Raw genomic sequence first — 17,778 nt, 5'->3', positions numbered from 1 at the left:
GAGGCTTTTGAGTTCCTCTTCACTTTCTGCCATAAGGGTGGTGTCATCTGCATATCTGAGGTGATTGATATTTCTCCCTGCAATCTTGATTCCAGCTTGTGTTTCTTCCAGTCCAGCGTTTCTCATGATGTACTCTGCATAAAAGTTAAATAAGCAGGGTGACAATATACAGCCTTGACATACTCCTTTTCCTATTTGGAACCAGTCTGTTGTTCCATGTCCAGTTCTAACTGTTGCTTCCTGACCTGCATACAGGTTTCTCAAGAGGCAGGTCAGGTGGTCTGGTATTCCCATCTCTTTCAGAATTTTCCACAGTTTATTGTGATCCACACAGTCAAAGGCTTTGGCATAGTCAATAAAGCAGAAATAGATGTTTTAATGGAACTCTCTTGCTTTTTCGATGATCCAGCAGATGTTGGCAATTTGGTCTCTGGTTCCTCTGTCTTTTCTAAAACCAGCTTGAACATCAGGAAGTTCACGGTTCACATATTGCTGAAACCTGGCTTGGAGAATTTTAAGCATTACTTTACTAGCATGTGAGATGAGTGCAATTGTGCGGTAGTTTGAGCATTGCCTTTCTTTGAGATTGGAATGAAAACTGACCTTTTCCAGTCCTGTGGCCACTGCTGAGTTTTCCAAATTTGCTGGCATATTGAGTGCAGCACTTTCACAGCATCTTTCAGGATTTGAAATAGCTCAACTGGAATTCCATCACCTCCACTAGTTTTGTTCGTAGTGATGCTTTCTAAGGCCCACTTGACATCACATTCCAGGATGTCTGGCTCTAGATGAGTGATCACACCATCGTGATTATCTAAGTCAGTCTAGTTCGTCTTTAATTTATCAAGACTTCAAGAAACCCTAACAATGGGTGAAATGAGGCATACATAGGTCACTTTACATATATCCTCTGTGAATAAGGTCTTCTATATTAGCAAAGTATCCAGTATAAAAAAGGTTTTTAAAAATCTTTAAAACATAAAATTTAAATCTTACCTGAATATTTGAAGATTGAGAATTCACAGATCCTTGATTATACATATAAACCATGAAATTATTTGCTAAAAAAAATCTGTATATAAAAAAGAGTGAGAGAATTTTAAGTTATTCTTTTTGAAAAAATATAAAGCAGCAGTCAGCAAACTTAGCACCCTCAAAGCCAAATCTGACCTATCTCTGTGTTTGTAAATAAAATTTATTTGCATATAGCTATACTCGTTCACTTACATACGGTTCATGGCAGCTTTCATGATACAACAGCAAGATGAGTCATTTTGACAGAGCTATTATGCTCTTCAAACCCTAAAATATTTACTATCTGGGTCTTTAGAGAAAAAGACTGCCAATCCCTGACAAAGATAGTATTTTCTTTTGACCTGTGTGTAATTTTTGTTTAAAGTAATATGCATTTACTCAAAATAATATTTCCCATCTTATTATACTCCTTTAAAAAATAAGGAAAACAAACTATAAGACAAAAGAAAAGCATTTTAAATTTTACAAAGATATGAAATGGGTGTAGGATTATAAGAGTTTTTTATTCTTTCATTCTTTCTCAATTTTACTATCATGAATATATCTTACTATAATGAAGTAGAAGAGCATTCTGTAACAGTCATAGTTCAGCCTTCTCTGGTATCATTCCTTGTCCCCTTACTTATGCTTCCTCACCTGGCACTCACTTCTCAATCCAATGTAATGTAACTAGACCACCCAGAGTAGCTTCTGCTGAGAATCTGCCATTAAAACTGATGCCATATAATGACCCCCTCATTGTCAAATCCGAAAAGAAAAAGCAATTTGAGTCAAATAAAACTATCTGATGCACTTCACACTACTGACCATACTCCCCTTCTTTAAACCATCTGCTCTTCAACTTCAATCATACCATTTACCCCTGATTTTCCCCTCATATCACCTTGTCTCCTTGTGTAAATCCCTTCATCTGGATCCTTCTTCACTTAAATGTTTCCCTGGCATTCATTTTCTGGTTGTTTTTCCCTCTCATTAATATTTACTCCCACCTCTTCATCTTCTTCATTTCTGGTGCCTCATTTATACTTAATATATATTTAAAAAAAGATGGCTCTGAAACCTACACTTTTCTCCCATTACCTAAAATAAATATAACTGGCTATTCAAGATCTTCTGTATTTCATACAAATTTTAGGATTATCTATTCTACTTCCTGAAAAATGCATGAGTATTTTGATAGAATTGGACTGAAGCTGTAGACTGCCTTGGTTAGTACAACAGACTTTTATCAATATTAAGTCTTCCGATGTGTAAGCATGGTATACATTTCCATTTACTTGCATTCTCTTATATTTCTTTATCAATGTCTTAGAGTTTTCAGAGTACAGGTCTTTCACCTCCCTTCCTTAAATTTATTCCCAGGTATTTTTTTCTTTCTGATGCAATTGTACCTGGGATTTTTTTTATTTATTTTTCTGATATTTCATTATTAGTGCATCAGTTCAGTTCAGTTCAGTCGCTCAGTCATGTCCGACTCTTTCTGACTCCGTGAATTGTAGCACGCCAGGCCTCCCTGTCCATCACCAACTCCTGGAGTTCACTCAAACTCACGTCCATCGAGTAAGTGATGCCATCCAGCCATCTCATCCTCTGTCGTCCCCTTCTCCTCCTGCCCCCAATCCCTCCCAGCATCTGAGTCTTTTCCAATGAGTCAACTCTTCACATCAGGTGGCCAAAGTACTGGAGTTTCAGCTTCAGCATCAGTCCTCCCAGTGAACACCCAGGACTGATCTCCTTTAGAATGGACTGGTTGGATCTCCTTGCAGTCCAAGGGACTCTCAAGAGTCTTCTCCAACACCAAAGTTCAAAAGCATCAATTCTTTGGTGCTCAGCTTTCTTCACAGTCCAACTCTCACTTCCATACATGACCACAGGAAAAACCATAGCCTTGACTAGATGGACCCTTGTTGGCAAAGTAATGTCTCTGCTTTTGAATATGCTATCTAGGCTGGTCATAACTTTCCTTCCAAGGAGTAAGCATCTTTTAATTTCATGGCTGCAGTCACCATCTACAGTGATTTTGGAGCCCAAAAAAATAATGTCACCCACTGTTTCCACTGTTTACCCATCTATTTCCCATGAAGTGATGGGACCAGATGCCATGATCTTCATTTTCCGAATGTTGAGCTTTAAGCCAACTTTTTAACTCTCCACTTTCACTTTCATCAACAGGCTTTTTAGTTCCTCTTCACTTTCTGCCATAAGGGTGGTGTCATCTGCATATCTGAGGTTATTGATCTTTCTCCCAGCAATCTTGATTCCAGCTTGTGCTTCTTCCAGTCCAGCGCTTCTCATGATGTACTCTGCATAGAAGTTAAATAAGCAGGGTGACAATATACAGCCTTGACATACTCCTTTTCAAAACTATTTGGAACCAGTCTGTTGTTCCATGTCCAGTTCTAACTGTTGCTTCCTGACCTGCAAATAGGTTTCTCAAGAGGCAGGTCAGGTGGTCTGGTATTCCCATCTCTTTCAGAATTTTCCACAGTTTATTGTGATCCACACAGTCAAAGGCTTTGGCATAGTCAATAAAGCAGAAATACATGTTTTAATGGAACTCTCTTGCTTTTTCAATGATCCAGTGGATGTTGGCAATTTTGTCTTTGGTTCCTCTGCCTTTTCTAAAACCAGCTTGAACATCAGGAAGTTCACGGTTCACATATTGCTGAAACCTGGCTTGGAGAATTTTGAGCATTACTTTACTAGCGTGTGAGATGAGTGCAATTGTGCGGTAGTTTGAGCATTGCCTTTCTTTGGGATTGGAATGAAAACTGACCTTTTCCAGTCCTGTGGCCACTGCTGAGTTTTCCAAATTTGCTGGCCTATTGAGTGCAGCACTTTCACAGCATCATCTTTCAGGATTTGAAATAGCTCAACTGGAATTCCAACACCTCCACTAGCTTTGTTCATAGTGATGCTTTCTAAGGCCCACTTGACTTCACATTCCAGGATGTCTGGCTCTAGGTCAGTGATCACACATTTTGATTCTCTGGGTCATGAAGATCTTTTTTGTACAGTTCTTCTGTGTATTCTTGCCACCTGTTCTTAATATCTTCTGCTTCTGTTAGGTCCATACCATTTCTGTCCCTTATCAAGCCCATCTTTGCATGAAATGTTCCCTTGGTATCTCTAATTTTCTTGAAGAGATCTCTGCTGCTGCTGCTGCTAAGTCACTTCAGTCATGTCCAACTCTGTGCGACCCCACAGACAGCAGCCCATCAGGCTCCCCCATCCCTGGGATTCTCCAGGCAAGAACACTGGAGTGGGTTGCCATTTCCTTCTCCACTGCATGAAAGTGAAAAGTGAAAGTGAAGTCCCTCAGTCGTGTCCGACTCTTAGCGACCCCATGGACTGCAGCCTACCAGGCTCCTCCGTCCACGGGATTTTCCAGGCACTGGAAAACTTGAGTACTGGAGTGGGGTGCCATTGCCTTCTCCGGAAGAGATCTCTAGTCTTTCCTATTCTGTTGTTTTCCTCTACTTCTTTGCATTGATCGCTGAGGAAGGCTTTCTTATCTCTCCTTGCTATTCTTTGGAACTTTTCATTCAGATGTTTATATCTTTCCTTTTCTCCTTTGCTTTTCGTGACTCTTCTTTTCACAGCTATTTGTAGGGCCTCCCCAGACAGCTATTTTGCTTTTTTGCTTTTCTTTTCCATGAGGATGGTCTTGATCCCTGTCTCCTGTACAATGTCATGAACTTCCGTCCATAGTTCATCAGGCACTCTATCTATCAGATCTAGTCCCTTAAATCTATTTTTCACTTCCACTGTTAGGTCATACCTGAATGATCTAGTGGTTTTCCCTACTTTCTTCAATTTAAGTCTGAATTTGGCAATAAGGAGTTCATGATGTGATCCACAGTCAGCTCCCAGTCTTGTTTTTGCTGACTGTATAGAGTTTCTCCATCTTTGGCTGCAAAGAATGTAATCAATCTGATTTCAGTGTTGACCATCTGTTGATGTCCATGGGTAGAGTCTTCTCTTGTGTTGTTGGAAGAGGGTGTTTGCTATGACCAGTGCGTTCTCTTGACAAAACTCTATTTGCCTTTGCCCTGCTTCTTTCCGTATTCCAAGGCCAAATTTGCCTGTTACTCCAGGTGTTTCTTGACTTCCTACTTTTGCATTCCAGTGCATAGCAATGCAATAGATCTATACGTTAATTCTGTACCCTGTAGTTTTACTGAATTCATTTATAAGTTCTAATAGTTTTTTGATGGCATCTCTGGGGTTTTCTGTGGTATCATGCCATTTGAAAATAGTGACTGTTATAGTTCTTCCCTTCCAATCTGGATGTCTATTGTTGTTGTTCAGTTACTAAGTCATGTCCGACTCTTTCCATCCCCATGGACTGCAGCATGCCAGACTTGTCTGTCATTCACTATCTCCTGGAGTTTGCTCAAACTCATGTTCATTGAGTTGGTGATACCACCCAACCATTTCATCTTCTGTCACCACCTTCTCCTCCTGCCCTCAATCTTTCCCAGCATCAGGGTCTTTTCCAATGAGTTGGCTTTTTGCATTAGGTGGCTAAAGTACTGGAGCTTCAACTTCAGTATCAGTCTTTCCAATGAATACTCAGGGTTGATTTCCTTCAGAAAATTATTTCTTTTTAATTGCTATGGCTAGGACTTCCAGTACTATGATGAATAAAAGTGGTGAGAGCAGGCATTTTTGTCTTACTTGTAGTCTTAGAGAAAAAAGCTTTTAGCTTTTCATCATTGAGTATGATGTTAGCTATGGGTTTATAAAAATGGCCTTTAACATATAAGTGAAGGGGATTAAGGGATATGAACTACCAGTTATAATACTATATATAGTTTGTAATCTATAAAAATATATAGTCACTACATTGTACACCTTAAACTAATAAAATATTGTAAGATAACTGTACTTCAACCAATCAATCAATCAGCCTTACTGCCACTGGACACTTATGGATATCCTCTGACACAGACTTGTCCTATTCCTTCACCGTGCCAATCAAATCTCTACCATTGTGTCCAATATCTAATTTTTTTCTGCCACCTCAGTTATATCTCAAAAAAAAACCTCTTACACATTACAAATTATGCTTCTTATTATATCTCATATAACTTTTGCAATAGCTTCATAATTGTCATACCATCTTAATCATTATACAGGTAATTTCCAAAAATAGAGTATATACATGCTCAATCCATCTCCCAGGCTCCAATTCCTTTATTTCTTACTACTGCTTACAGTTCTGATAATATATTCAAATGCAATATGCATTCTCTCTTATGCACTTGAAAAGCTCTTTGAGTTGTCATTTACTATTCTTCCCTTCTGTCTAAAGGAGTAGGTTAACTCTTTTACTCAATGCCATTTTTTGGCATCTAATAACACAATGAATCACTGTTTATATTTCTCTCTTTAAGAAACTTCCTGCCAGCCAAAACATTTCATTTTTTCTTTTCTTTTTTCTCTGTCAAACATTTCTGGAAAAGCCATTTTCACTTAAAACGTTTGGTTTCTCACAATTCAGCTCTCCTTAATACCACTTAATCTAGTTCTACACCCAAAATTTAACTGAAATCAACCTCTTGAAAGTTACAAATTGCTTCCAAGCCAGCATTTCTCAACTGGTTTTCCATCAAATAATTAAACCCTATATAAAGTTATTTAAATTATTTTCACAATACTCTTAGGGATGGTATGTAGCTATTACTTTTTTCCATAAACTGTTCACCAGCTCCCACAGTACTGTATGATCTAATTTCTATACTAAATCCCTTATTTCATATTCTTGGTGGTGAACCTGCCTCCCTGATCAAACTCTAACTGATACAGTTACAGATTTACTTCTTTCTTATTACATCCTACCCTGATTATATAGATCCTGCTGGCTCTCCTAACTTAAGATCATACAGATTAATCTTCAGATGAATCCTTATTCTTCCCGTTCTTAGCTTCCCTATTCACTAAAGACTACTTGAGGCATTAGGACCAAAAAATTAATTCACAGGAAGCATTTGTTCATCTGAGACAACTAAACAGTTTAATAACTACATGACTTTTAATATTCTATTTTTATCATAAGCAAATGAATTCATATAAGTAAAATTAAGTCTAAAAATAAAAAGTTACCTTTGCTTAAGGTGCACAGTATACGGTTTCTCATCTATTGAAATACTATAGGATACCTGTTTCTAGAGAATCCAGAAAAACTGAGAGTAAAGACAAATGTAACAGAAGAGGTAAAACAACAATTTTATTTTGACTAATCCTTCCAAATAATGCTTTAAAAGTCTCAGACTATGTGTGATTTAAAATCTGCAATAATATATCAAAATTTTTAACATTTATTATACAATCTATTCTTACTATTTCCACAAAATTAGTCCAATATAAGGAGTCATAAAGCACTAGAAACCTATTTGTAACTGAATTTTAAACTTTTTTAAAAGAAGAGACTAAAAATAAATAAATAAATAAAAGAAGAAACTACATGCCATGTCATAACATCTATTCTATTGCATCACTGGGATATTAAGGTACTCTATTTCAGTGAAGTTTAACTTACTCCACTAAGCACAAAAGTCATTTATTTTAACCATTTTCCTGAAATGTATGCCTTATTTCCTATATTTTAAGCAGAAGATTCTTAAAATTTGGCATAGATTTTTACTCGAACTCTACTATTCTCAAGTTAAAACATGGTAGTGAGTTGCAATATCAGTTAGTCAGTGAATCTAAGAGATGAGACTTTATCTTTCAAAAAAAGAACACGTGAAAAGCAAGAATTAGAATATCATTAAAAAGAAAATTCAGTAAAAACTAAAAAGACATAAATACCAGAACATAGGATCAGTGAAAATAAGAAACAACCAGGAAACAATACAAATCTTTAAAAAAAAATAATAGAAAGGCAAGTTGTTAAAAAAGGTCTAGTAAATGGTCAAAATGGTTATATAAGATATTAATTTTAGGAGAAACTGAATGAACTTATATGGGAATTCAAGGTAGCATCTTTGCAATTTTTGTAACTCCAAAATCATGCCAAAATTTTTCAAGCTTTTTTTTTTTAAGTAAGACCAGAAAGAAGCAAAACATGCATATGTCAGATAAAAGGCAGAAATACCAAACATAAGATCCTGATACTGAAGTAGCAGCATGTCCTAGCTTTAAAATTTTAGTCCCGGAGGAATCAACCTGCCTGACTTCAGGCTATACTACAAAGCTGCAGTCATCAAGACAGTATGGTACTAGCACAAAGACAGAAATATAGATCAATGGAACAAAATAGAAAGCCCAGAGATAAATCCACACACCTATGGACACCTTGTCTTTGACAAAGGGGGCAAGAATATACAATGGAGAAAAAACAATCTCTTTAACAAGTGGTGCTGGGAAAACTGATCAACCACTTGTAAAAGAATGAAACTAGAACACTTTCTAACAGCATACACAAAAATAAACTCAAAATGGATCAAAGATCTAAACATAAAACCAGAAACTATAAAACTCCTAGAGGAGAATATAGGCAAAACACTTCCTGACATAAATCCCAGCAGGATCCTCTATGACCCACCTCTCAGAGTAATGGAAATAAAAGCAAAAATAAACAAATGGGACCTAATTAAACTTAAAAGCTTTTGGACAACAAAGGAAACTATAAGCAAGGTGAAAAGACAGCCTTCAGAATGGGAGAAAATAATAGCAAATGAAGCAACTGACAAACAACTAATCTCAAAAATATACAAGCAACTCCTACAGCTCAATTCCAGAAAAATAAACGATCCAATCAAAAAATGGGCCAAAGAACTAAATAGACATTTCTCCAAAGAAGACATACAGATGGCTAACAAACACATGAAAAGATGCCCAACATCACTCATTATCAGAGAAATGCAAATCAAAACCACAATGAGGTACCATCTCACGCCAGTCAGAATGGCTGCTATCCAAAAGTCTATAAACAATAAATGATGCAGAGGGTATGGGGGAAAGGGAACCCTCTTACACTATTGGTGGGAATGCAAACTAGTACAGCCACTATGGAGAACAGTGTGGAGATTCCTTTAAAAACTGGAAATAGAACTGCCTTATGACCCAGCAATCCCACTGCTGGGCATACACACCGAGGAAACCAGAATTGAAAGAGATACGTGTACCCCAATGTTCATCACAGCACTGTTTATAATAGCCAGGACATGGAAGCAACCTAGATGTTGATCAGCAGATGAATGGATACAAAAGCTGTGGTACATATACACAATGGAGTATTACTCAGCCATTAAAAAGAGTACATTTGAAACAGTTCTAATGAGGTGGATGAAACTGAAGCCTATTATACAGTGTGAAGTAAGCCAGAAAGAAAAACACCAATACAGTATACTAACACATATATATGGAATTTAGAAAGATGGTAACAATAACCCTGTATGCGAGACAGCAAAAGAGACACAGATGAATAGAATAGTCTTTTGGACTCTATGGGAGATGGAGGGGGTAGGACGATTTAGGGGAACAGCACTGAAACATGAATAATATCATATAAGAAATGAATCTCCAGTCCAGGTTCAATACAGGATGCTTGGGGCCGGTGCACTGGGATGACTCGGAGGCATGGTACAGGGAGGGAGGTGGGAGGGGGGTTCAGGATGGGGAACACATGGCGGATTCATGTTGATGTGTGACAGAACCAATACAATATTGTAAAGTAAAAAAAATGTTTAATTAAAAAAAATTTTTTTAAAAACTGGATTATGGTAATGTTTACATAATTCACATACTAATAATCACTGAGTTATACACTTACAATGGGTGAATTCTGTGGTGTCTAAATTATACCTCATTAAAACTGTTAAAAATAAAGTGTTATCAAAAGATTGGCCACTGGACTTCTCTGGGGCTCCAGTGGTCAGGAATCTGCCTGCCAATGCAGGGGACTCAAGTTCGACCCCTGGTCGGGAGGATCCTACATGCCACGGAACAGCATGTTCCACAACTACTGAGCCACACTCTAGAGTCCACAAGCCACAACTACTGAGCCTAAGTACCTCAACTACTGAAGCTTCTAGAGCCTGGGCTCCACAACAAGAAAAGCCACTGCAATGAGAAGCCCATGTATCACAACAAAGAGTAGCCCTTGCTTGCCACAACTAGAGAAAGTCCACACACAGCAACAAAGACCCAGCACACTCAAAAATAGTTAACTGATCAAATTTTTTTAAAAAAAGATCAGTCACTTGTAAGCAAGGCATGCTGTTTTGTTTTTTTTTTTTAATCTCCTAAGGCTCTTAGCATATAGCTATGCACACAAGTCCAGAGAAATATCTGTTAAATAAATCAATAAGTAGGATAAACTATCATCTTTCCAATAAACATAACAGAATAATCAGTTTATACTCTGAAAACTGGTAAATGCAAAGGTAGAGATTAAGAAAGAAGATTATACTTAAGACAGATTCTCCTTAGCAATTTTGGAGAAAATTATTCTCTTCATCTGAATCATCTAGATACCACTCAGATAAGACTAATTCTTTTATATTGTATTCTCTCTTTGAACTTTAAAAAATTATTTTACCATGAGTTAATGACAAATTCTAGAAAAATTAGAACATTCTGATTTATATATTTGCTTTTACCATCAAAACTTTAAATTCCTTATCAGTAGTGATATTGGCTATTTATACTCTAATGAAATTTATGTACTTCACTGCTATGCAATAAAAATAAGAAATTTCATATAACAGCATTAACTATGGAAAATCTCTTACATTTTCTACTTCTGAATTCTCACTTTCACTTGTATTTGCTTGGACTTTCTCTGGAAGTATGATTTGTAGAAATGAATTTTGAAAATCTGGAGAAAGAAAAAAACAGTTAATAACTGCATCCTAAACTTGACTAAATATTTGTGCATGTTCTTTTATATAAGACTTGCTTCTGCAAATATGAGTTATCACCTGTGTACTCCAATAAAAATATTGAAAACAATTTAAAAACAGGTAAGAGGAACTTTCCTGGTAGTCCAGTGGCTAAGACTCCATGCTCCCAATACAGCAGGCCCGAGTCTGATCCCTGGTCAGGGAACTAGATCCCACATGCCTCAACTAAAGACCCTGCTGCTACTGCTAAGTCGCTTCAGTCATGTTCGACTCTGTGTGACCCCACAGACGGCAGCCCACCGGGCTCCTCTGTCCCCAGGATTCTCCAAGCAAGAGTACTGGAGTGGTTGCCACTGCCTTCTCCAAAAGACCCTGCATGCCACAACAAAGATCGAAGAACTCATGTGCTGCAACTAAGACTCAGTGCAGACAAATAAATAAATACTACAAACAGATAATATTACTACCTAAATAAAATTAAATCTATTATATAAAACAGGTTATAAATATTCTAAAAAAAGAGGAAAAAAGAACATTCAAATACAAGGCATCCAGAAAATAAGTGAAAAATCACAGATTTTTATGGTGAAAAACATTTACCAAAAAAAAAGGTGGGAAATTGGTAAAGTGCTATCACCAGCTAAGAGGTCTCAACAATTGTCTTGATAAGCTAAAGATGAAAGTGTGACAGTTGTTGAGAAATTCTAGAAAAACTCTAAAAAATTTCAGAAATCAGATGTGACAGATACAACAGGAAGTACTGTCTCCCATGGATATACTTAGGAACTAACTCTAGACTTAGCCAAGTAACTTACTTTGGCCAATTGGACAATAAGAAATGTAAAACAAACAAACCTGAAAAGAGCTTATGCACTGTGGCTTGCCCTCCTACTGCCTTCGAATCCTGAAATTGCATGTAAACAAGCCTGAGCAAGCTAACAGGAGGGTGGGGGACTATGTGAAAGGGGCCAAGGCACCCTAGCTGAACACATTCCAACAGAGAGACCGGTGTGTGAGACCATCCTACACTATTCAGCTGCCAACCAACTCAGGAGCTGACAACAGCTGCAGGAAAGAGTACAAATGACCTGCAGATTAGCTAAACTGGTCCAAACCAGAACAACAGTCCCACTAACCCACAGAATCATGGGTTATGACAGAATATGTCATAGGTTCATGACAGAATAGCGATTGCTGAAGGTGAGGTTAAATAGGACTCACTGAGAAGACGGCATTTGGACAAAGACCTGAAGAAGGTGAGGAGGGGAACAAATGAATATCTTGGCAGAACACTCCAGGAAGAAAAAATATCAAGTATTTAAGACTCTTGGAAGGAAATGCTTGGTGTGTTTGAAAAGCCATAAGGAAACAACTGTGGCTAAAATAGCATGAGCAATGAGGAAAAGATTAAGAGATGAGGTCAGAGAGGAGGGAAACAAGCTGTTGAGATCCTACAGGGCAAAATAGGTCAGAGTTAGGGCTTTAATTTTTATTCTTGGAGACATAAGAAACCACTGGAAGATTTTGAGCAGAGAGACATGATCTTTGATTTTAACTGAAGGATGATATATTAATTATCTATTGCTGCATAACAAATTATCCCCAAATATAGCAGCTTAAAACAATAAACACTTATTAATCCCTACGGCCCTTTGGTCAGGCATCTGGGCAAAGCTTAACTGAACGCCTCTGGTTCAGTGTCTCTAGCAAAACTGCAATCAAAGTGTCAGCCAGGGCTGCAACAATTTCAAGGCTTGACTAGGACAGGATCCACTTCAAAGCTCATGCACTTAGCTGATGACAGGCATTGGGTCTTTCCAGGCTGTTCATGAGAAATCTCAAAAGACCTCTCTATAAGGATACTCACAATATGACAACTTACTTCCCCCAGAATAAGGGATCAGAAAAAGAGATTGAAAGTGAGCACCCAGGAAAAAGACACGGTCATCCTATATTCTAATCTCAGAAAAGACATCCATTGACCACATTTTATTCACTGGAAACAAATCATAAAACATAGTTTACATTTAAGAGGAGGGGATTACACAAGGGCATGAGTCCCAGGATGTGAGAAACATTGGAAATCATCTCATAGGCTGCCTAAAGAGTGCACGAGAAGAAATATAAATTTGGAATTATCAGTTATCAACATGGTACTAAAAACCAGACACTAAATAAAATGGAGTAGGGAGGAGCCAACTCAATGAGTGTATATTTTGGATGCTGATTCAAGCAATGTGTGGACATTGTTTCTTGGTGATTACAAACTGTAAGGAAAATTATTACACTCATGAAACAATTGAAAATTTGGACACAGACTGAAAACTGGATGATATAAGAAACTGTCATTAATTTCTAAGCCATGATCATGATACTGTGGTTATATTTCAAAATTATATTTTGTCATTTAGATATATATACTTAAATATTTAGATAATAAAATGATAGAATATTTATAATTTGCCTAATAGAGGAAGTGGTAGGGAACATAAAACTGAAGCAGAATTAGCCAAGAGTCAATAATTGTTGAACCTGTTCTTAGATATGACACTAAAACCATAAGCAACAAAAGAAAAATATATATATACACATATATTAGGTCCTATCATCATAACTTAAAACTTTTGTGAGTCATGCAACATTCACAAGACAGTGAAGACAAACTATAGCATGAGAAAAAAATATCTGCAAATCACTTGACTGAAGGTCTAGTATCCAGAATGTAAGAGGAACTCCTAAATCAACAGCAAAATGAAAAACCTAATTTTTTTAAATGGGCAAAGAACTTGTGAATACTCATTTCTCCAAAAAAGATATACAAATGCCCGATACATATTAAAAGATGTTCAATGGCACTAATCATTCAGTTAAGTTCAGTTCAGTCGCTCAGTCGTGTCTGACTCTTTCCAATCCCATGAATTGCAGCACGCCATGCCTCTCTGTCCATAACCAACTCCGGAAGTTCCCCAAACTCATGTCCATCAAGTCAGTGATGCCATCCAGCCATCTCATCCTCTGTCGTCCCCTTCTCCTCCTGCCCCCAATCCCTCCAAGCATCAGAGTCTTTTCCAATCAGTCAACTCTTCACATCAGGTGGCCAAAGTATTGGAGTTTCAGCTTTGGCATCAGTCCTTCCAAAGAACACCCAGGACTGATGTCCTTTAGAAAGGACTGGTTGGACCTCCTTGAAGTCCAAGGGACTCTCAAGAGTCTTCTCCAACACCACAGTTCAAAAGCATCAATTCTTCGGCACTCAGCTTTCTTCACAGTCCAACTCACATCCATACATGACCACTGGGAAAAGCATACCCTTGACTAGAAGAAACTTTGTTGGCAAAGTAATGTCTCTGCTTTTTAATATGCTATCTAGGTTGGTCATAACTTTCCTTCCAAGGAGTAAGTGTCTTTTAATTTTATGGCTTCAGTCACCATCTGCAGTGATTTTGGAGCCCCCCCAGATAAAGTCTGACACTGCTTCCCCATCTATTTCCCATGAAGTGATGGGACCAGATGCCATGACCTTCGTTTTCTGAATGTTGAGCTTTAAAGCCAACTTTTTCACTCTCCACTTTCACTTTCATCAACAGGCTTTTTAGTTCCTCTTCACTTTCTGCCATAAGGGTGGTGTCATCTGCATATCTGAGGTTATTGATATTTCTCCCGGCAATCTTGATTCCAGCTTGTGTTTCTTCCAGTCCAGCGTTTCTCATGATGTACTCTGCATATAAGTTAAATAAACAGGGTGACAATATACAGCCTTGATGTACTCCTTTTCCTATTTGGAACCAGTCTGTTGTTCCATGTCCAGTTCTAACTGTTGCTTCCTGACCTCCATACAAATTTCTCAAGAGGCAGATCAGGTGGTCTGGTATTCCCATCTCTTTCAGAATTTTCCACAGTTTATTGTGATCCACACAGTCAAAGGCTTTGGCATAGTCAATAAAGCAGAAATAGATGTTTTAATGGAACTCTCTTTTGCTTTTTTGATGATCCAGTGGATGTTGGCAATTTGATCTCTGGTCCCTCTGCCTTTTCTAAAATCAGCTTGAACATCTGGAAGTTTACGGTTCATGTATTGCTGAAGCCTGGCTTGGAGAATTTTGAGCATTACTTTACTAGTGTGTGAGACGAGTACAATTGTGCGGTAGTTTGAGCATTCTTTGGCATTGCCTTTCTTTGGGATTGGAATGAAAACTGACCTTTTCCAGTCCTGTGGCCACTGCTGAGTTTTCCAAATTTGCTGGCATATTGAGTACAGCACTTCTACAGCATCATCTTTCAGGATTTGAAATAGCTCAACTGGAATTCCATCACCTCCACTAGCTTTGTTCATAGTGATGCTTTCTAAGGCCCACTTGACTTCACATTCCAGGATGTCTGCCTCTAGGTGAGTGATCACACCATCGTGACTCTCTGGGTCGTGAAGATCTTTTTTGTACAGTTCTTCTGTGTCTTCTTGCCACCTCTTTTAATATCTTCTGCTTCCTACTTTCTTCTGTCCTTTATTGAGCCCATCTTTGCATTAAATGTTCCCTTGGTATGTCTAATTTTCTTGAAGAGATCTCTAGTCTTTCCCATTCTGTTGTTTTCCTCTATTTCTTTGCATTGATCACTGAGGAAGGCTTGATTATCTCTCCTTGCTATTCTTTGGAACTCTGCATTCAGATGCTTATATCTTTCCTTTTCTCCTTTGCTTTTCTCTTCTCTTCTTTTCACAGCTATGTAAGGCCTCCCCAGACAGCCATTTTGCTTTTCTGCATTTCTTTTCCATGGGGATGGTCTTGATCCCTGTCTCCTGTACAATGTCATGAACCTCCATCCATAGTTCATCAGGCACTCTATCTATCAGATCTAGTCCGTTAAATCTATTTCTCACTTCCACTGTATAATCATAAGGGATTTGATTTAGGTCATACCTGAATGGTCTAGTGGTTTACCCTAATTTCTTCAATTTAAGTCTGAATTTGGCAATAAGGAGTTCATCAGTCAGTTCAGTTCAGTTCAGTCAGTCGTGTCTGACTCTTCATGACCCCATGAATCACAGCACGCCAGGCCTCCCTGTCCATCACCAACTCCCGCAGTTCACTCAGACTCACGTCCATCAAGTCAGTGATGCCATCCAGCCATCTCATCCTCTGTCGTCCCCTTCTCCTCCTGCCCCCAATCCCTCCCAGCATCAGAGTCTTTTCCAATGAGTCAGCTCTTCGCATGAGGTGGCCAAAGTACTGGAGTTTCAGCTTCAACATCATTCCTTCCAAAGAAATCCTAGGGCTGATCTCCTTCAAAATGTACTGGCTGGATCTCCTTGCAGTGCAAGGGACCCGAAAGAGTCTTCTCCAACACCACAGTTCAAAAGCATCAATTCTTCGGCACTCAGCTTTCTTCACAGTCCAACTCTCACATCCATACATGACCACAGGAAAAACCATAGCCTTGACTAGACGGACCTTTGTTGGCAAAGTAATGTCTCTGTTTTTGAATATGCTATCTAGGTTGGTCATAACTTTTCTTCCAAGGAGTAAGGGTTTTTTAATTTCATGGCTGCAATTACCATCTGCAGTGATTTTGGAGCCCAGAAAAATAAAGTCTGACACCCTTTAGAATCAGTAAAAAATAGAAATCAGAGAGCTGAAGAATACAATAACAGAATTGAAATTTTCAATAGAGGGATTCAAGAGCAGACTAGATCAAGTGAAAGAAAGGATCAGAAAACCTGTAGACAGATCAAGAGAATTCATCTAATCAGAGGAGCAAAATATTTTTTACGAATGAAAGAAAGAATGAAATGAATGAAAAAGAGTGAAGACAGATTCATGGATATATGGGACACAATCAAGCAGAGCAGTATACACATTATAGAAGTCATAGAAGGAAAATAAATCAGGGTGGAGGGCAGAACTTATTCAAAGAGGTAATGACTGAAAATTTCTCTCACCTGGGGTAAAAAAATTAACATCTAAATCTAGAAAGCCAAAAAAGGAATTCAAAGAGAATTACACTGACATACATTGTAAACTGCCCAAAAGTAGAGACAAAGAGAGACTCTCAAGAAAGCAGCAAGAGAAACACAAAATATTATGTACAAGCAGACTCCCATAAGACTATCAGTGGATTTTTCAGTGAAACCTTGCAGACCAGAATGGAGTGGGATAATACATTCAATATATAGTACTGAAAGAAAAAAATTCCACCTAAAAATACCATGCCCAGCAAAGCTGTCCTTCAGAATTGAAGGAGAGATAAACAATTTCACAAAAGTTAAAGGAGAATGGCCTCACAAGAAATGTTACAGTTCTCTGTACTGAAACAAAAGCACATTAATTAGTAACAGAAAACTATATAAAAGTATAAAACCTAAGGTAAAGCCGGGAAAAAAGAGAATCTATAAAAATAAAGTGAAAACTGAATACAGATGTTTTAATTAGCTTCTACTTAAAACAGCAAATACGCAATATCAGTGAAAAAGGGTTACAATGGTAAATTTTATGTTACATATATTTTATCACAATTTTTAATTACTTGTTTAATGGGTATAGGGCTTCAGTTTTGCAAAATGAAAAGGCTCCCAGAAAGATGTTATAGAACAATGTGAATATACTCACCACTGCTGAACTATACACTTAAAAATGGTTAAGACAGCAAATTTGCAGCATAAAAGGTTAATATACAAATGTCATTCACTTTCTATATACCAGAAATGAGCACTAGAATTTGACATTTAAAACACAATGTCATGTACATTAGCATCCCCAAAAGTTAAATAAATACTTAGCTATAAATCTAATGAAATATGAGTAAGATCTCTATGAGGAAAACTACAAAACTTTGATGACAAACAGCAAACAAAAAGTTCAAAATGTCAATCTTTCCCCAACTTGTTCTATAGATT

The 17,778-nt window shown here is 37.7% G+C and overlaps 1 protein-coding gene across 11 annotated transcripts in view; it reads right to left on the bottom strand.

Annotated features, from left to right (window-relative positions):
• The window catches only part of ADAM32 (ADAM metallopeptidase domain 32), a 180,539-nt gene that overhangs the window by 159,111 nt on the left and 3,650 nt on the right, over positions 1–17,778 (bottom strand). For 6 of the 11 annotated variants that reach the window (XR_015156223.1, XR_015156224.1, XM_086380389.1 and 3 more), the window contains exons 2-4: positions 10,779–10,864; positions 7,144–7,205; positions 997–1,072 (exon numbers count right to left, since the gene is read on the bottom strand). Coding sequence is in view for 8 of the 11 variants with exons in the window: in XM_086380389.1 (XP_086236515.1) it covers positions 997–1,072; positions 7,144–7,205; positions 10,779–10,864 (224 nt within the window). In the remaining 3 variants the exon portion in view is untranslated. The remainder of the gene's footprint in view (positions 1–996; positions 1,073–7,143; positions 7,206–10,778; positions 10,865–17,778) is intronic. The other 5 variants (XR_015156225.1, XM_086380382.1, XM_086380383.1 and 2 more) reach the window with 1 other exon arrangement.

This window comes from Bos grunniens, chromosome 27 (assembly GCF_055505025.1).
Source record: "Bos grunniens cultivar Pamir isolate PY7600 chromosome 27, Bosgru_T2T1.0, whole genome shotgun sequence".
Classification (NCBI taxonomy): Eukaryota; Metazoa; Chordata; class Mammalia; order Artiodactyla; family Bovidae; genus Bos; species Bos grunniens.
This window is presented reverse-complemented; position numbering and strand designations above follow the sequence as displayed.